This window comes from Mesoplodon mirus, assembly GCF_964341445.2.
Source record: "Mesoplodon mirus genome assembly, chromosome: 2".
NCBI classification, from domain to species: domain Eukaryota; kingdom Metazoa; phylum Chordata; class Mammalia; order Artiodactyla; family Ziphiidae; genus Mesoplodon; species Mesoplodon mirus.
In genome coordinates, this window is record NC_138977.1 from 155,300,108 (window position 1) to 155,320,595 (window position 20,488).

General features: G+C 38.4%; 1 protein-coding gene across 7 annotated transcripts in view; it reads right to left on the reverse strand.

The window, feature by feature from the left end:
• Positions 1-14,887: 14,887 nt before the first annotated feature.
• SGMS2 (sphingomyelin synthase 2) overlaps positions 14,888-20,488 on the reverse strand; it is an 89,478-nt gene continuing 83,877 nt past the window's right edge. For all 7 annotated transcript variants that reach the window (XM_082600604.1, XM_082600606.1, XM_082600605.1 and 4 more), the window contains one exon: positions 14,888-20,108. In XM_082600604.1, coding sequence (XP_082456730.1) covers positions 19,905-20,108 — 204 coding nt within the window. In that variant the 3' untranslated portion in view covers positions 14,888-19,904. The remainder of the gene's footprint in view (positions 20,109-20,488) is intronic.

Below are 20,488 nucleotides of genomic sequence, written 5' to 3' on the forward strand. Positions count from 1 at the left end.
GGGGGTCCCCGCCCTATCTCCTGGTAGCAAAAAGACAGGGTTACTGCTTTATCCAAATCGGGATTCGGAGGAAGAAATGACCCTTTCCTCCACCCACTGACAGCAGGATGATGGAAATGCAATGTGTAGAATTTGCAGATGTAGGTGGCCAACGCTCCGGAGAAAGGATGGGTAGGGAATAGTGGGGTGGGTAGGGTGATGGAGTAAAGCTCTTAAAACTTGCCATACACGGGAATATCCCTTTTATGTGGAGAGTGAAAGTTAAGCGTCCGTTTCAGCGTGTGGCCTGGGTAAAGCCGAAGACCTAATCCAGAAATTTGCTTGGAGGATTTAAGTAGCTAATAATATAAAAAGAAAATCAATCGGGTGAGGAGTGGGTCACAATATCATTATAACTATGCTGAGGTTGAGATTTTAAGTGAGAATTGTGTAATGCTTTCAATACAAAGTCCTTTAATTTTCCGTAATTATGGCTCGTAGGCACTTCCCTTTTCTGTCTTCTACAGGCTAAATCCTCTGGTTTCTCTTATGTTAGGTTGACACAAGAATTGTCAATACTAGACCGTTTTCTGTCTGCTAAAAGGCCAGTCTCATATAAATCAACTGGTGATAATGAACAAATGTTTCCCATTTTCTGATCCTTTTTATTCTTTATTTCACATCTACTCTGTTCTAATACTATTTTTGCCATGCTCTTCATAAATTATTTTAAGCTTCCCCCCAAAACACACCTCTTATCTTCTATAAGTAACCATTGTTAGATTAGTTTTCTCATTTTTTCAATTTAGAGAATTAAAAAAATCTTACCACTTGTTTGCACAGATGATCTTCAATATGTCATCTGATTCTCTTCATAGCCTGTTCTCCAAAATAGTAGACACTAACATCTTTCCTTACAAGCAACTTAAATTCACAAATGATTTTAAAATAGTTGACCATGTGGCTAATTTAACGACCTTAACAGACACCCTCTTATACAGAATATAATTACATTCACATTGTTTTCCTAAGTAATTCTCTTATTTAGGCTAACAGCTCTGTGATGCAGATAGGAAGTATTATAGGCTGAGTTGTGTTCCTCCAAAATTCATATGTTGAAGTCCTAACCCCCGGTACCTCAGAATGAGACTGTTTGGAGATAGGGTCAAGTAAGGTAAAGTAAAATGAGGTCATATAAGTGGACTGTAATCCAATATCACTGGTGTCTTTTTAAGAAGAAGAGATTAGGACATGGACAGACACAGAGGGAAGCCAACATGAAAACACAGGGAGGAGATGGCCATCTACAAGACAGGGAGTCCTCAGAAGAGATCAGCCCCACCAGCACCTTGATCTTAAGAGTTCTAGCCTCCAGAACTGTGAGGAAATAAGTCTGTAGTACTTCGTAATGGCAGCCCTTGCAAACTAATAGAAGAAGCTACATTGTTCATAATACATACTATGGATAAACTATTTTAAACATGAAACCACATAGCTCATCCAGTGCTTCTTAGGGATGAATTTCCCCAAATGCTATTCAGGGCTTTCTTGCCAGAAAAAGGAATACTTTCTGCTCCATCCTTCCTATTTTAAATAGATGAATAATATAATAATCAGTAGCAGTAAAGGAAGAGAATACTAAAAGATCTTTGGGCTGGGGAGAGAGGGAAAGGAAGACAAGGGCATTAAGGAAAACATTTTAAAATTGAATCCCCAAAGATAATTTTAAACCACTTGCTTTCTCACTGGAATCCTTCTTGCTGTACATGGATTTCAGCCAGAATTGTTGGTAACAGTACAGATAGTACAGATATCCAAAATATCTGTACTATTATTTTGTTATCAAGAGTGGTGTTGGGCTTCCCTGGTGGCACAGTGGTTAAGAATCCGCCTGCCAATGCAGGGAACGCGGGTTCCAGCCCTGGTCCAGGAAGATCCCACATGCCACAGAGCAACTAAGCCTGTGAGCCATAACTACTGAACCCGCATGCCACAACTACAAAAGCCCGCACAGCTAGAGCCCGTGCTCCGCAACAAGAGAAGCCACCACAATGAGAAGCCCGCGCACCGCAACGAAGAGTAGCCCTCGCTTGCCGCAACTAGAGAAAGCCTGTACGTGGCAATGAAGACCCAACGCAGCCAAGAAAAAATACATAAAAAATTAAAAAAAAAAAGAGTGGTGTTAAAAGAGAGAGGTGTTAAATTACTCTGTAAGACTACAATTGTCCAGCCGGCTGGTAATTCCCTGGGAGGTGAATGCTACACAGTATACCCATCCAGAGTCAGTGAGCATGAACAGAGAGGGCTTATGGCTTAAGAAGAGTTTGCAAAATGCTAATGAGAAGAGAAAGTTGAAATGCTAATTATTTATTTAGTGGCACAACTCCACTAGCCATTTAAAAATTAATCCCTTCATTTCCTTTAAATTCCTATGATTTGCTCCATATATACTCCTTTGAGTGTCTTCTACATATAGTGTTAGGTACTTCCTCATGTACGCTCTGAGCGTCCATGTACCCTACATGAAACTGGGATAACAAATGTTCCTACATCAAGCGTAAATATTGGATGGAGTAATTAGCACAATGTCTAGCATTTAGCTCAGGCTCGCTAAGTACAAGCTGTAATTGTAATAATTACTTTTGGGCCCTGACAATGCTTTTAACTCTATGGGTTGGCCGTATTGTCTCACTTTTTCACCCCTTGCAGCTTTACCTGCCCTTTCCAAAATTAGATTGTGAGACTGGCCAGGATATTAATTTGTTTTCTATATTCAGCCTTTAGGACTTGTATGATGAACAAATAAACTTGCCTATCTTCAATATTACCCATATCATTCTTCTCTAGTTGAATGTATTATGATTTTCCTGGAGAGGAGATGAAGGGAGGAAGGACCCTGAAATGTATCGGTGGAAGGCAGAATCTCCAAAGTAACAAAATCCAATTTTCAAAACTTTTTATTTGGACAAAGAGGTTCCAGGATCAGAAGAAATTTTTTGTTTAATGACCAAACTGGAAACTATCCAGGTGTCCTTCAACAAAAGAGGAGGACGGAGGAAACTGTGATATATTTGTAAACTAGACGACTGGTCAGCAATGAAAAGGAATGTTATCATACACCCCTCAGCATGATGATTCTCAAAAAAAACATTATGCTGAGTAAAAAAGCCAGACCCAAAAGACTACATACTGAAGAATTGCATTTATAAGAAGTTCTAGAAAGGCACAACTAACTCATAGTGATATATATCAGGACAGAGGGCAGGATTGACTGGGAAGGGACATGAGACATTTTTCCCAGGTGGTGGGAATGTTTTATGTCTTGATTGGGGTGTTAGTTACTTGAGCATAGGCATTTGTCAAAACTGAACTGTGCATTTCACTCAAGGTAAATTTTATCTCAGTAGAACAAATTAAAAAAATAAAATCCAATATCTTAGAAGGAAAAGACATGGTGAAGTAAGAAGACTTAGCTACCTATTGTGAAATGTATGCCCACAGTAACAGTTATGTGATATACTGTTATTATAACAACAGTGACTAGTAGTTTAGTATGTAAATAAAGAGGGATAGAAGGGGAAATGGTTAGAGTAACATTCCTCTAAAAAAATAAACATACACTTACTTTAATTAGCCTGGCCATAATGGTTACGGACTCCTGACTTTGATTTTTATGTAAGCCGAAGCATTGCTGGAATCCATGTTCCTTTCTTCTCCCTCATTTACTTCCATTTATTTTGCAGAATTCAGCGTGGAAACCAAACAGGAGTCTGCCCAGATCTAACAGGGACAGGTTGTTAACCTTTCCAACTTGACTTTTTCTTCATAGTAAAATGAGGGAGCTTAACACAAGGATTCTAAAATACCTCCAGTCCCTAAGATTCACCTTCTTAAGTAGATTGTCAGGACCTTGAACTTGGACCCTTGGATTAATAACATACTTAGTCAATACAATCTGAAAAAATAAAGTGCATTTACAAGGTAAAGTATAACCTGTTTGCCTCAGCAAAGCATAGGGTTTTTACTTCCTGGTGGCGGTAAGCATGCTTGGCCCTTTGCCTAATAATGAAGTCTCATTTCCAAGTCTCACAAAGCATCACGTTTTAGGAAAGACTGTGAAAGATGACCTACTCTTTCCTTTAGGAAAGCAAACCAGATATTTGAAAGTTGATTTTTTATTCTGATTCAAAAAATAGCAATACATAGTTTTTGTAGAAAATTTGAAAATGCAAGAAACTGTAAAAGAGGAAATAATAATCACCTTTTTATTTTTTTCCACCCAGAAGTAATTTATAACATTTCTGTATGTGTCCTTCCAGCCTTTTTACACATATATCTATGGTATCTTTAATCTTTATAAATAGTTTAATTTATAACCATGGATATGTATATTATGTATATATATCATTAACATTTTCCATGTTTTTCTCCCACAGATCATTTTTAATTACTATATTCTAGTCCAAGGATTCAGCAACTTTTTCCAAAAAGGGCCAAATAGTAAATATTTTAGGTTTGCCAGCAATTTGGTCTGTCACAACAGTACAGTTGAGCCATGGAAGCAGGAAAGTAGTCATAGACAATATGTAAATAAATGGTCATGGCCATATTTCAGTAAAACTTTATTTATTAAAAAAAAAAGACAACAGCTGGACTTATTCTGCAGGCCATTATTTGTTGACTTCTGGACTTTTAAAAGTCTAGTTCAGTATTTAGGAATATTTCAAAATTTATCTGACAGATATCCTATTGTCAACACAGGCTATTTTCAGTTTTTATGCTATTATGAACAATAATGTGATATATACATTTTGGATTATTTCAGTAAGATAAATACCAAGAAGCAGAACTGGTACTAAGGCTGTTGCTACATAGAACAAAGTACACACACACACACACACACACACACACACACATGCATGCACTTTGCCTTTCTACCACCTGGAGATAACCTCTGTTAAAAGTATGAATGGGGCTTCCCAGGTGGCGCAGTGGTTGAGAGTCCGCCTGCCGATGCAGGGGACACGGGTTCGTGCCCTGGTCCAGGAGGATCCCACATGCCGCAGAGCGTCTGGGCCCGTGAGCCATGGCCGCTGAGCCTGTGCATCCGGAGCCTGTGCTCCGCAATGGGAGAGGCCACAACAGTGAGAGGCCCACATACCGCAAAAAAAAACAACAAAAAAAGTACGATATATCTCCTCTCAGATTTCTTTTATGCTTATATAGATTTCCCCCGCGGCCCAATAAATGGCATCATACTATGCATTTAGTTCACTAACCTGCTCTTCTCATTTAACGCTGATGTTTTAATAGAATCATTTTGGCTGCTCTGTAAAGGGGCAGAGGTGAAAGCAAGACTATCAAGAAACCCATACAGGTATGTCACAATGTTAGCCCAATCCTCTGTTAACAAATATCTAGGTTATTTCTAATTTCTACTAAAATTATGCTGGAATAAATATGGAGGGGCTTGTTTTTATTTATTGTGGTAAAATTTACATAACAAAATTTACCATTTTAACCATTTTTAGTTTACAATTCGGTGGCATTAAGGACATTCAGAGTGATGTATAACTACCATCACTATCTATTTCCAGAACTTTTTCATAATCCCAAACAGAAACTCTGTACCCATTAAACAATAACTCCCTATCTCCCCCAGCCCCTGGTAACTTCTATTCTACTTTCTGTCTCTCTGAAGTGCCTATTCTAGATACCACATATACGTGGAATCATACAATATTTGTTCTTTTGTGTCTGGCTTATTTTGCTTAGCATAATGTTTTAAAGATTATCCATGTTGTAGCACATCTCAGAATTACATTCCTTTTTATGGCTGAAAATAATATTCCATTGTACAGATCTTCCTCTCCTTATGATGGGGTTACATCTTGATAAACCATAAACCCATCCTAAGTTGAAAACACTAAGTCGAAAGTGCATTTAATACACTTAACCTACCAAACATCATAGCTTAGCCTAACCTACATTGAACATGCTCAGAACACTTACATTAGCCTACAGTTGGGCAAAATCATGTAATTTTTGGACTACTGTACTGAAAGTGAAAAGCAGAAAGGGTGTCTGATACTGAATGGTTGTACATTTATCGGTTGCTTACCCCTGCGATTGCATGGCTGCCTGAGAGCTGCAGCTGCTTGCTGCTGCCCAGTGTCCCCAGAGAGTACTATAACATGTCGCTAGCCCAGGAAAAGATCAAAATCCAAAATTCAGTGTATGGTTTCTGCTGAAGGCATATCACTTTCGCACCATTGTAAAGTCAAAAAATCTTAAATTGAACCATCATAAGTTAGGGGCCATCTGTATGCACATACTACCTTTTGTTTATCCATTCATCCATCGATGGACATTTGGGTTGTTTCCACTTTTGGCTCGTGTGAATAATGCTGTGATGAACATTGATATATGAATATCTGATTGAGCCCCTGCTTTCAGTTCTTTCAGGTATATATCTAGGGATGGAATTGCTGAATCATATAGTAACCCCATGTTCAACTTTTTGAGGAATCACCAAGCTTTTTCTACAGTAGCTGTACCAGTTTTAACTTTCCTACCAGCAATGATGAGGGCTCCAATTTCTCTATATCCTTACCAACACTTGTTATTTTGCTGTTCTTTTTATTTTTTCATAATAGCCATCCTAATGAGTATGAAGTGGTATCCCATTGTGGCTTTGATTTACATTTTTCTAATGACTAATGACGCTGAGATTCCTTTCATGTGCTTTCATTGTATATATTTATGTGCCATTTGTATATATTCTTTAAAGAAATGTCTATTCAAATCCTTTGCCTATTTTTGAATTGGGGTGTTTTGTCATTTTTGAGTTGTAGGAGTTCTTTATACATTCTGGATGCTTATCCCTTATCAGATATATGATTTGCAAATACTTTCTCCCATTTTGTGATTGTCTTTTCACTCTCTTGACATTGTTCTTCGATGCACAAAGGTTTTTAATTTTGATTAAGTCCAATTTATGTAATTTTTTTCTTTCATTGCCTGTGCTTTTGGTGTCATACTTAAGAAAACAGTCTAATCCAAGGTCCTGAAGATTTTCACTTAGAACTGTTTTGTTCTAAGAGTTTTATAGTTTTAGCTCTTAAATTTAGGTCTTGATTCACTTTTCAAGTTAATTTTTGTGTGTGGTATATGCTAAAGGTCCAGCTTCATTCTTCTGCATGTGGATATCCAGTTTTTCTAGGACTATTAACACTTGTCTTTTCCCCCACTGAATGCTCTTGGAACCTCTGCCAAAAATTGACCAGAAATGCATGGGTTTATTTTGGGGGGTCTCCATTCTGTTCCATTGGTCTGTATGTTCATCCTTTTGCCAGTACCAGTGTTTTGACTATTGTACTTTATAGTAAGTTTCAAAATTAGAAAGTTTGAGGTTTCCAACTATTTCTCCTTTCAAGATTGTTTTGGCCATTCTGGCAAATTTGGCTATATGGACGAACCATTTGGCTACAGTTTTGTTATTGTTTTGGTCCCTCGGGACTTCATATAAACCTATGGATGGGCTTTTCTTTTTCTGTAAAAAACACCATTGAAATTTTAATATAGATTACATTGAATCTGTAGACTGCTTTGTGTAGTATTATCATCTTAATATTAAGTCTTCCAATCCATGAGCATGGAATGTCTTCCCATTTATTTAGGTATTCTTTAATTTCTTTCAGTAATGTTTTATACTTTTTAGTATACAAATCTTTCACCTCCTTGGATAAATTTATTCCTATTTTTTCTTTTTGATGCTATTGTAAATCAAATGATGCTATTGTAAATCAAATGCTATTGTTTTCTAAATTTCCTTTTTAGATTGTTCATTGTTAGTATACAGAAGTGTGACTGATTTTTGTCTTTTGACTTTATATCCTGCAACTTCACTGAAGTCATTTATTTGAGCTAAATATAGTTTATGTGTGGGGGTTTTCTACATATAAGATTGTATCATCTTTGAACAGAGTTAATTTTACTTCTTCCTTTTCAATTTGGATGCTCTTTCTTTCTTTTTCTTGCCTTATTATTCTGGCTAGAACTTCCAATACTATGCTGAAGTGATGAAAGCAGACATCCTTGTCTTTTACCTGATCTTAGAGGAAAAGCATTGTGTGATGTTAGCAGTGGGTTTTTCATATATACCATTTATTATGTTGAAGTCGTTTCCTTTTATTCCTAGTTTATTGAGGTTTTCTTTTTTTTTTTATCATGAAAGGGTGTTAAATTTTGCCAAATGCTTTTTCTGTATCAATTGAAATGATCATGTTATTTTCCCCCTTCATTCTGTTAAAGTAGTGTATTATATTGATTGATTTTCGTGTATTGAATCATCCTTGCATTCTAGGAATTAATCCCACTTGGTCATGGTGTATAGTCCTTTTAATATTCTGCTGAATTTGGTTTTGCTAATATGTTGTTTCTTTTTATGTCAATATTCATAAGGTATATTGGTGTGAAGTTTTCTTTTCTCATAGTGCCTTTGTTTGGCTTTGGTGTCAGGGTAATTCTGGCCTCACAGAGTGAGTTAGGAAGTATTCTCTTCAATTTTCTGGAAGAGACTGAGAAAGACTGGTGTTGATTCTTTAAATATTTGGTAGAATTCACCAGTGTAGCCATCTGGTCCAGGGCTATTCTTTGTTGGGAGATTTTTGATTGCTAATTCAATTCTCATTATTAAAGGTTTATTTAGATTTTCTGTTTCTTCATGATTCAGTATTGGCTGGCTTCATGCTTCTAGAAATTTGTCCATTTCATCTAAGTTATCCAATCTGTCTGCTTACAATTATTCATAGTCTTTTACAAATGTTTTATTTCTATAAAATCAAGTAGTAATGTCCCCACTTCCATTTTGACTTCAGTAATTTGAGCCTTCTTTCTCTTTTTCCTTAGTCAGTCTAGCTAAATATTTGTCAATTCTGTTGGTCTTCTCAAAGAAGCAACTTTTGGCTTCATTGATTTCTCTGTTGTTTTTCTATTCCCTATATCTACTTTAACTTTTATTTCTTTCTGTCTGCTAACTTTGGGTGTAGGTTTGCTTCTCTTTCTCCAGTTCCTTAAGAACTATAGGTAGGTTATTGATTTGAAATCTTTCTTTGTAATGTATGTATTTGTAATTATAAATTTCCCTCTCAGCACCACTTTCACTGCATCCCATACATTTTGGTGGTGTTTTTTTTTTTTCATTGTCATTTGTCTCAAAGTATTTTCAAATCTCCCTTGTGACTTCTTTCTTGACCCGTTAGTTAAGAGTGTATTGGTTGGGCTTCCCTGGCGGTGCAGTGGTTAAGAATCTGCCTGCCGGGCTTCCCTGGTGGCGCAGTGGTTGAGAGTCCGCCAGCTGATGCAGGGGACACGGGTTCGTGCCCCGGTCCGGGAGGATCCCACATGCCGCGGAGCGGCTGGGCCCGTGGGCCATGGCCGCTGGCCCTGCGCGTCCGGAGCCTGTGCTCCGCAGCGGGAGAGGCCACAACAGTGAGAGGCCCGTGCAACGCAAAAAAAAAAAAAAAAAAAAAAGAATCTGCCTGCCAATGCAGGGGACACAGGTTCGAGCCCTGGTCTGGGAAGATCCCACATGCCGCGGAGCAACTAAGCCTGTGCACCACAACTACTGAGCCTGCACTCTGGAGCCTGTACACCACAACTACTGAGCCTCTGCTCTAGAGCCTGCGTGCCACAGCTACTGAAGCCCAAGCGACTAGAGGCCGTGCTCCACAACAAGAGAAGCGACCGTGATGAGAAGCCCGCGTACTGCAACAAAGAGTAGCCCCCGTTCGCCGCAACTAGAGAAAGCCCACACAGCAACAAAGACCCAATGCAGCCAAAAATAAATAAATTAAATAAAAAAATTTTAAAAGAGTATATTGCCTAATTCTCATATTTTTGTGAATTTTTCTGTTTGGACAATTCATTTTAAATAGCTCCAGAAGCAGATTTCTCAACACTCCTCTTGGAAAGGCTGTCGTATAGCAAAAGAGCCTTTAACAACTTTTTCTGCTTTTGAGCTTAACTCTCTTTAATCTTAAGACCTTTTGGCACTTGCCCAAACTCTGGTGTTCCCCCAATATATAGGCAGGTCATTCAAAAGTCAGGTCACTAGATGAGTTTCTGGTGAAATCTAGTAACTTTGTTGGTAGTTCAACATTGTACCAGACATATAACCCCACTGTGATGGACCAGCTGTAGCTACTTATGACCGGGATAATCACCCTTAATTCAATGGTCAAGGGCAAGCCACAGTTTACCTCTTTGAATGAACTGTCCTTTTGCATTAGAAAAAACTGTTTCCATACTAGCAGTTCATCACTCATTTTTCTGGATGTTTCTGGAGAGATACAGCAAAACAATTCATGCATCTGATTAGTGTACAAAATGTGGGGAAGAGGCAGAGTGGAGGCTTTGGAAACATAAGCTTGAACACCTGACATTGTTCCCAACTGAAATCCAAAAGCTTGTATAGTGTGACAAACATATGTCTTGTATTAAGTAGAAAATTCTAAATCCTTGCAATTTAAAAATTCTAAAATTCCTTCCAATAAAATTTAAAAGTTTTAAAATCCCATGAATTTATTTTCTGATTAGACTTGAATATATATTAATGAGTCAGGTAGTATCAAGTGCTTTACTAAACATTATCTCCAATCCTCACCATGACATTGGGAGGTAGGTTTCTTCACTCTCATTTTACAGAAGGGACGGACATGATGATTCAGAAAGGTAAAGTAACTTGCTTAGGAATTAAACCTAGTCTTAGGATTTTCCACTTCAGCCTTTATTTTTCAATCCATATTTTTGGCTAAAATCTCACAAAATACATATAATATGATGGCTACTAAAACATTTAAGTTATAAACATCTGATGATTTGATAAGTGCTTCAATTATTTTAAAGCAAATTATTTAGAGGCATGACGGGCAATTTCCTTTTCATCAAAGCCTCATAAATTCTGTTAATATTCCAAACACAAATGATGATATTTAAAAAAACTCATTCAACAAATATTTGCTGTATGTGATAAGAACTTTATTAGACACTGGAATGAATACTAAGACAATTCCTTCTCTTAAGGAAATTTGGTATGTTAATAGGACATATTTTTAAAAATCTTATATCAGTGAGTGTATCTCACATTTTGACAATTAGTTTGTATGTATCTTTTAGGGAGGAACTCAGATTCAGAGAAGCAAGGTAAAGTTTTCAGGAGATGAGACTTCAGCTGAACTTTCAGGACAAGCAAGATCTGGATATATTGATACGTGAATAATTTCAGAGCTAGAACTATGGTACCTAAAATATTTAACTGAATTTGGCTAACACTTAACCGAATGTGTATCTTATAACAACATCTTTAGTCTTCCCAACAATTCTGTGAGACATGGACTATTATTATTTCCATCCCACTGATAAAGAAACCGAGGCACAGAGGTTAGGCAACTTGTTTGACGTCTTCCACATCCAGCCAGCACTGGAAGAACCGAGATTCAGACCCAGAGAGCACAGGGCCACCATGTCACACTGCCTTCCTGGGTACACAGGTGATAGTCTGGTTGGGGGAAGCACCTCACGTGGTTGGACTGGGAGCTGCAGCACAGAGGACCGGGATGAGAGCAGCCTGACCAGGACAGAGGGCACTGTGCACCGAAGCAATGGGAAAGTGCCTTGCAGAGACAGGCTCACAGATTGCCAAAAGCCACAGGACCCAAAGAGCTTAAGATCTTGCACAAAAAAGTGCACTTTGCTTTTAAAAGATGTATTTGTATAAAATCAAGAAACCCAGGTGTTGTGGACTACATGATGTTTGTGTCCCCGTGAAAATCCATTACGTTGAAACCCTAACCCATAGGGGATTGTATGCGAAGTTGTCTTTGGGAGGTAATTGGGTTTAGAGGAGGTCAGGAGGGTGATGAGATTAGTGTCCTTAGAAGAAGAGAAGGACACTAGAGCTCTCACTCCTCCATGGGTCCCACAGGGGAGGAAACCAGGAAGAGGGCCCTCACCAGAACCTGACCATGCTGGCACCCTGGCCTCGGACTTCCCGACCTACAGAACTGTGAGAAATTAAACGTTTTCGTTTAAGCCACCCAGTTTATGGTATTTTGTTAAAACGGCTTAAACCCACGCAGACAGCAGGGAAATGTCTTTCCCCTGGTGTCAAATGTAAACATTCCCTTCAACCCATGGACTGGGAAACTGACCAGATGTAATACAAAATATGTTCAAAAGTATCACTTCCTCCCTGCAAAACCCTGTGTGCTTGGGGACCTGGGATGTGTGCTCTGGGGGCTCAGTCTCCTCACAGACCCAGAGCCCCTGCCATTGGCCAGAGGCAGGTGTGTGATGACAGGAGAGGAATGACGGGGCAACTGGGTTTTGCCCCCTTCATCACACGTCAGTAATAGGGCATGAGGATATAAAGAGGAAAGAGCATATTTATAGACGAAAGGACTAGAGTTAAGGTGGAGACAGGAAATCTTCTGAATGTGGGTCAAAGAATCTTACAGGGCTCAAGCTCAAGCCCTCCATAACTTTGCTCTCAACAGCACAAAACTTGGTTGTCAAAAGATTTCTGGAAGAGGCAATTCTTCCTCTCCTGCATTCCTCCCATGGCAGGTGATTCTTCCATCCCATTAATATGGTGGGAAAATTATGGGCTTTGGGCAATTGTGTGCCAATCAGCCAGTGGGGCTCCTTGTACTATATTTAGCTCTCTGAGTCTGGAGTTCCCTCAAGTGCAAAAAAGAGCATAATGAGATTCACCTGGCTTTAAACAAGAGGAAACCAAGGAACAGTGCCTGATCCATGGCAGCTTCTCAAGAGTAGTGGCTTCTTTTTTCTTTATCCAAATAAACACATGATTTTAAGGAACTTAGGAAGAAAAAGAGATAACTTCTTGGATATAAGAACTGAAGTAAAGCATGCCCAGAAACTTGATCAGAAGCAAGGGCACAGGTTGGACAGATTTTTAGCACAGAGAACTCACCAGTTCACACCAGGACCAAACAATCCTATAGCTTCACTTTGGTCCCTTGGGGAGCCCAGCATCAATCCAGACTACAGTGTGTCCCAAGACTCCGTTCCATTTCCTCAGAACTTTGCTATCCTTTGAAAACAGGTCATTGTATCTCTCCTGCCTTTTGACATTCCCTTGGGAATAATCCCTGAGAGTCACATTTAGAGATAAAACCTTATGCACTTTGGTTCTCCCCCCACCCCAACTTGTGTAAGGCTAAGGTACATGATTACCTACTATCCTATAAGTGATACTTGCAACGAGTTAGCTTTATTCTAACAAAGTTGAAAGCTCAAACACTTGGGGATTCTTTTGCTTTCAAGGCCATTTTGCACTAGAAGAATTGACTTTTCTCCCCTCTGAAATGTAGTAAATTCCAACTACAGGAAAAATCGGTAGCATTTGACAAAGAACCTGTTCCAACAACCAGCTGCCCTCTCAACAAACTAACTGGCTGATAAGGGAATAAACTCCCCCCCCAAAACACTCAACAACAGTGACAACAACAAACTCTGAACAGTGATGGGGACCCACAGTAATTATCACAGGAAGGTAGCAAAACAGAGAAACCAAAATTCAGGTTGCAGCCCTAACACTTCCGAGTTCCTTCATCTCACAAATGGGGTTACCAACTCTTTCCTTGCCTACCTCGTGGGGTTTTGTGAAGAGTCAAGAATGTATGTCAAGCATAAAAACAGTAAAATGTGATGTCTCATTACAACCTGCCACGTATGAATTGAATATGCATTGTATAGACACACAGTAGTACATAATCCACTATTGCTCTAACGTGTCGGTGAGTAATCTAGTTTATGCTCCTGATATTCTTACAAATTTTATTAGAAGAAATGAAATGTTAGGTGTCAAGGTTTGTGAGGCATCACATTAGTTCCTTGTATAATACATTGGAGATAATAAGGGCAGTCTTTGAGGCTCTGGCCAGAAAAATCAGCAAGCCATTGTTTCAAACAGGAGGATGGGACAACCTTTTCATCCAAGACCTGGGTGGAGGTGGCAGAAAGACTACTGTGATTTATCCTCTATCGTTTCCAGATAATCCAAATAAACCTGGATTATCCAACAACTTGATCTTTGAACCATATTATCTTATCCTTGTCCCCTCATCCCACTGAGTTTCTTTTAGTAAATTTGTCTTTGAGGGTCATGCTTTCATTTTTACTCAGGGGGTCCAAAAACAACTTACAGCGATCTACTGCTGCAATGACTACTAAAGTCTGGTTGAGGCCATACCCTGGTGCCCCTTTGTGAAGGAAGAAGATGACATTTCTTTCACAACTGAGTGACACAGAGAATGCTTTCCTTGAAGAATTAATGATATTTGCCCCTCTGTGAACAAAGAGAATGAGAATCATGGAACTGGTAACTGACTTTATCTTTCTCCATGAATGACCTTATATTGTTGTGAATTATTTCTCACCTTAAATCCAAGGGTGGGTAAAATAACACACTCCAGTTTATTTAGTGTGCCATTAATTGAAGGTTATCAGATTATTTAAAAAACTGTGCTTGGGGCTTCCCTGGTGGCGCAGTGGTTGGGAGTCCGCCTGCCGATGCAGGGGACACGGGTTCGTGCCCCGGTCCGGGAGGATCCCACGTGTCGCGGAGCGGCTGGGCCCGTGAGCCATGGCCGCTGAGTCTGCACGTCCGGAGCCTGTGCTCCGCAACGGGAGAGGCCACAACAGTGAGAGGCCCGCGTATCGCAAAAAAACCCCACAAAAAACCCCCCCAAAAAAACAGTGCTTGAAGAAAATAACCCTCTTGTGGTTTTAATAACTACTTAAAAACTAAATGTTTTTTACAAATCTTTAAAGAAAACAATTTTATTAATTAAAAAAACAGCAATACTGATTTTGAAAAGACTGTCGATGTCATGGTGGTTTATTGGGTAAATACAAAGTATAGGCCCTTGCTCTTTTATTTTTTTAAGCAAAGCCAAAGAGATTAGAAACCAAGTAGACATATTCTCTTTAGAATAGAAACATAAATTAGTTTTAACTAACAATTAGGCACTTAAAATGTAAAATGGCATTTTGAAGTACAAACTATAGTTACACTCTTAAATTCCTCCTGAAATGTTTTTATAAACACAAATGCACAAGCATGGAAAACATATTTCTAAACTAAGATAATTTCCCCATTTTAAAAAAAGAACCTGAATTCAAATCCCATATGATAGACCAATGATTAAGGTACTGGTGGGTAGGGGAAAAGAGCTTCTGAAATTTACATATTTAATTAAAACTTAAGCATTTAATAAAACTATTACAATAATATACAGTATATATGATAATGAAAAATATATGTCAGGAAAATAATGAATTCTAGACTTAAAATTTTACTTTACAACAAGGCACTTAACACATTGAAACAGTACAGGAAATTTCCAAAAGATGCAATTGGCTACCTCTCAAACCTTGTAATAATATTTCTTTTGTGAATATACTCTAACATAATCATACATTTTGCAGCATTAATCATTGCATAGGAGGTAAATTAAATAATGAATTCCACCTTGGCAACTAGATTAACTTATATGTTTATAGTTTCTTCTTTTTCTTTTAAAGGACAGTTTTAAATAATTCCACAATAAAGAACTATTCTCATTCATGATTCATTCAGAACACAACATATTTAGATAAATGAATCATAAAATAAATCACAACTTATAAGATGTGTATCTATATAAAAACTTATCTTTGGGTACCTTTTGACATGATTTTCAGTGTTTAGGTATTGAAGTCAAGAGCACTTCTTAATAGAAGAAATATTTTTAGCAAGTAAGTCAAAGGAGTTAAATTATTGCAACACAATGACATTAATAAAAAGGACTCTATACATACAAATAGAAAAGCCTTTAACACAGGGCATATTAACTATAATAGGCGTGATTTAACCATGTAAACTCAGTTATTAAGAAATTCCTTCTCATACTTCCTTACACTACAGAAGTGAGTGTGTTAAGACCAGCTTAAACTTTTAATCAGTTTTACAGTGCAAAACAAAAACATTTTATAAAAGAATTTTAAAAGAAGTGTTCAAAATATTCAAGGAACAAGATGTGAACTCTCGACTGAAAAAGAAACTGCGTGAGTTCTAGCACGTAAAAAACACACACACACACACATAAGAAAGACAGCCAACCTGGTGTTTCAAAGTAAACAAAGTATAGGCAGTTATAAAGGGAGACATTAATGATTGTGATGGTGAGAGGTAAAAACGGTCCGCAAGTTTTCTTTGATCAAACTTATAAAAGATTAGAATCGCAACCCCCTGTGACCTAAGCACATTTTCCCTTTGGGAAAGGTTTAAAATGCCTTTAAAATAATTATCCTTTTGCATGATGCTTTCAGATTATTGACAAAAATAATTTTTAAAATGCCTTTCAAAACTCGAAAATACACTTTAAAAAGTGGCGTTTGTGTTCCAAGTCATATAAGGTATTTCCACAAGGGGGCACTGCTATACAGCAAAGAACCTTTGCGATGTCATCCATCAACCAAGACTAGAAACTCGGGCTAGTTCACTACCACTTTCCTTCCACAGCAAAACTTGTTTCCCAAGATGCCAGTAAATTAAATAACAAATTCTAAATTACTTTGGGTGGAACCGAGTAGGTAAGAAGGCTTTATTTTCAGAGCTAGTGGAGGAGATCAAAAAAAATAGAATCTGAAAGGAATTTATTTTCATTTGAAAGAATTTAGAAAAAAATGTGGCATCATTTACAGAAATTATTATAGAAATACTGCACCGAGGACTTAATCACAGAAAAAGCTTCAAACAGGAGCACTGGCTTACAAAAACAAGGATAACGAATAAGATCTTATAGATTGATTAGCAAGGAAAAGGAGTTCCAAAAATTTATTGTTTCAAAAGGCAAGCTCATAATTATGATTTTTTAATCAAGGTATAATTGACATATAACATTATATTAATTTTAGGTATACAACATAATGATTTACTTGTATATATTGTGAAATGATCACCACAGTAAGTCTAGTAATTGTTTATGTTTTATATCCCAAAGTGGCATGTTGGGTTGAAACTGAAGTTTGCTTTTCTAAATGTAAGTGGGTTTTTTATTTTCCCATCTTGAAACTTTGATATTCCCCACCCCCCTTATTTTCATAGCACATGCTTCCACAGCATTTATTAGAGAGCTATGACATATACATGTAAAGAACACGGGAGCAGTAGTGTCCACAAATGGGGTCATAGATGTTTTTAAAGTTCTTTAAAAGGTGATGGTATTATGTGAAAAAAACAAAACAAAACAGGATTATTTGACTAAAATGCAAGGTTTATACTGTTTTCAAGGATCTCCAACAATCAAGGATCTCCATGATTTTTAAAGGTTAAACACCTTTCCTTACTTAATTTGAAGAAGACTGGGTTATCTAAGATGCAGCTGAATAAGGCTCTAAGGTATAGCAGGTTGTTTTATTTGAATTCGAGGCTCAAGGAATACACCAATGTTAGGAGAGCAAAACCCAGGCTTCCGTATCAGATACTTTTCCTCACAATTAGACAAAAGAAATTTAAAATCAGTGTTTTCAAGTAGAACACATTGTCTTATCGCAGATGTCAATATTTAACAAATGAAAATAAGTTAAAATTATGTAGAATTATAGCTAAACACAGCAGGTAAGCTACACATGTTTCTTACTGACTTACTTAATATAATAAATACCAGAAAAACTTCTTGCATTCCAAAGCCTGCCAAGGATGTTTAGGGTTTCAATTCTTGTTGTGAATAACCAGATTAGTCTGTCTTTCTGCCTTTGAATTCAACCTTTAGTGTTTCTTTTTTACACAGAGAAAGAGCCATACTGAAAACATATACAGAATTTTAGCACCAAAGGATGATGACCCTTCTGAACAGATCTGTACTGTGCTTCTCTCCAACAATTTAAAGGTCAATTTTGTGTACCGAATCAAGGCCGACTTGTTTACAATGACAAGTTTAGGGATGTTTTTCATTCTAAGTGGGGAGAAATTTTCACCTTCAGTATAAATGTAACTGCCTCCTACCAGCCCCCCTGGCCTCTCCACTCTCTGACTAGTGTTGATGACTTTGTGACCTTAAATTTTTTCCTACCGTTACTAGAAGTCTAAAGAAATTAAGCCAAGAATTATCCAAAAGATTCAACAGCATTAAATAATGCACTACATCTGGTCAGATTTTTAAAAATCCACTTTTCTTTTTTTTTTTGCATCACCTGAAGGAACTTTAGAAACTATTATTCCCCTTTATTGAGTAGCTGTAACCGACTAACACACCAATTCCAACCATAGATTATAGTGCAGCACCGTGGTATAATTTTAGGGTCAAAGTAAAATTACTCAATTGTGGTATGTGTCCTTAGGACCAGTACATAAGAAACGGAGTCTCTTGCTAAAAGGCAAGGATGCATTAAACTTTTGGATTCCATCTTGGTTTTTCCATAAAGCACAATGTCACTAGGAAGAAATGGTTTTCAGTGAAATGTGACCAACTGTATTTCTGAGTTCCAATTTGCAGCTCTAAAACAGACCTCACACAGGGCGTGACCTGGGAGAGAAACACAGGCTTGTTCCCCACAAGGGCATGAGCATCAGTTCATGCAGCTATGTGTGTTCAGCCTGTGCTACACTGTTGACTGCTCTGGGGGCACAGGTGCAAAGTTACCAGGTGGACAGCAGAAGGACTCCTCATTAGCATAAATAGCCCCATGTCTCCTGTATATCTGTCACAGAGATCTTAAAATGAAATATTTACACACATGTAAAATCTGTGGGTGTGTCAAATACTATATTTACTTAGTTCATTTTTTTAAGTTATAAAATTATCAGTTAAAAAAAATAATAAAGTGAAAGTGATATAGTACATTGGGTGGTAGCAGCAGCGCATATTCCCAGACCTGACCCTGACCTTCCCCTTGACAGAGCAGAAACAAAGTTTACCCGAAGTTCACTCACAACCCATGGATCTCCCCCTCACTGATAAGCCTAATGCTAAAAAATCACTCCTGGGCTTCCCTGGTGGTGCAGTGGTTGAGAGTCTGCCTGACGATGCAGAGGATACGGGTTCGTGCCCCGATCCAGGGAAGACCACATGCCGCGGAGCGGCTGGGCCCATGAGCCATGGCCGCTGAGCCTGCACGTCCGGAGCCTGTGCTCCGCCACGGGAGAGGCCACAACAGTGCGAGGCCCACGTACCGCAAAAAAAAAAAAAAAAAAAAATCACTCTCAACATTAGGTGATTCTATTTACACAGTGGCCGTATATATCAGATTTTTATTTAAAACATTAACAAATTCTTTTGACCTTGGAGGGAAAAAAATTCCTGAAAAAGTTCTGAAGTAGAGAGCTTTAGTGGAGAAAGAATGAGGGAAGGAGTAGTATGTTCTCTGGCACCTCTTTAAACAAGCTCATTAGTAAAATCCCAGTTTGAGGACTTGTGACCAATGAATGAATAGCTGCAGGAGAATATAACTTTCTCAGGATGAATAAAAAACCAGTCAAAGGGTAATACTTCGTTCATCTTCCTAATCATTTGCACAAAATTTGGTCTGCTTCATTTAGCAATCAGTTCTCCTAAAATAAAAACAAAAACAGGGCTTCCCTGGTGGCGCAGTGGTTGACAGTCCGCCTGCTGATGCAGGGGACACGGGTTCGTGCCCCGGTCTGGGAAGATCCCACATGCCGCGGAGCGGCTGGGACCGTGAGCCATGGCCGCTGAGCCTGCGCGTCCGGAGCCTGGCTTCGCAACGGGAGAGGCCACAACAGTGAGAGGCCCGCGTACAGCACAAAAAAAAACAAAAAACAAAACCAAAAAACTATACCTTTGGTTACAGCGATAACTCTTTTGGTCTAAGAGCTGATGCCTTTGTTTTGCTCCTCAGGTAGATTTTTCATTATCTTCACCAATCTTCTGAACCCGTGAATACTTCTTGCAAGACCATTTAAAGCAGCCTGGAGGGCAGGACAGTGGCCAGGAGAAGCAGCAAGGAATTGAGCCTTGTACGTTTTTCTCAAAAAAATAAAAGATGGGGAACCACCATGCTCGAGACAAGAAATTAGTCTGTGAAGAGACCTTCAAGTTCTGTAAAAGGTAGAAAAAAAGTAAAATGAGACATATTTTTCACAATTTGCATCCTAATTTGTTTCTTAATTAAACTGTCATTTGCTGTAACTGAACAGGGAAAGCAGCAGAATCCGGATCTCAAGGCAATGCTTGTCTTTGCTCCTTTCCCCTAACTCTGACAGGACTCTGGCCACACTTCCAACCCCCTCCACTCTTTCCCTCTCTGTGGCTCAGGCAAATCTTTTTTCTTTTCTTTTTTTTTTTTTTTACTTTTTGGCCGTGCCCTGTGGCATGTGTGATCTTAGTTCCCCAACCAGAGATCGAGCCTGCACCCCCTGTGTTGGAAGCACGGAGTCTTAACCACTGGACCACCAGAGAAGTTCTCAGGCAAATCTTCT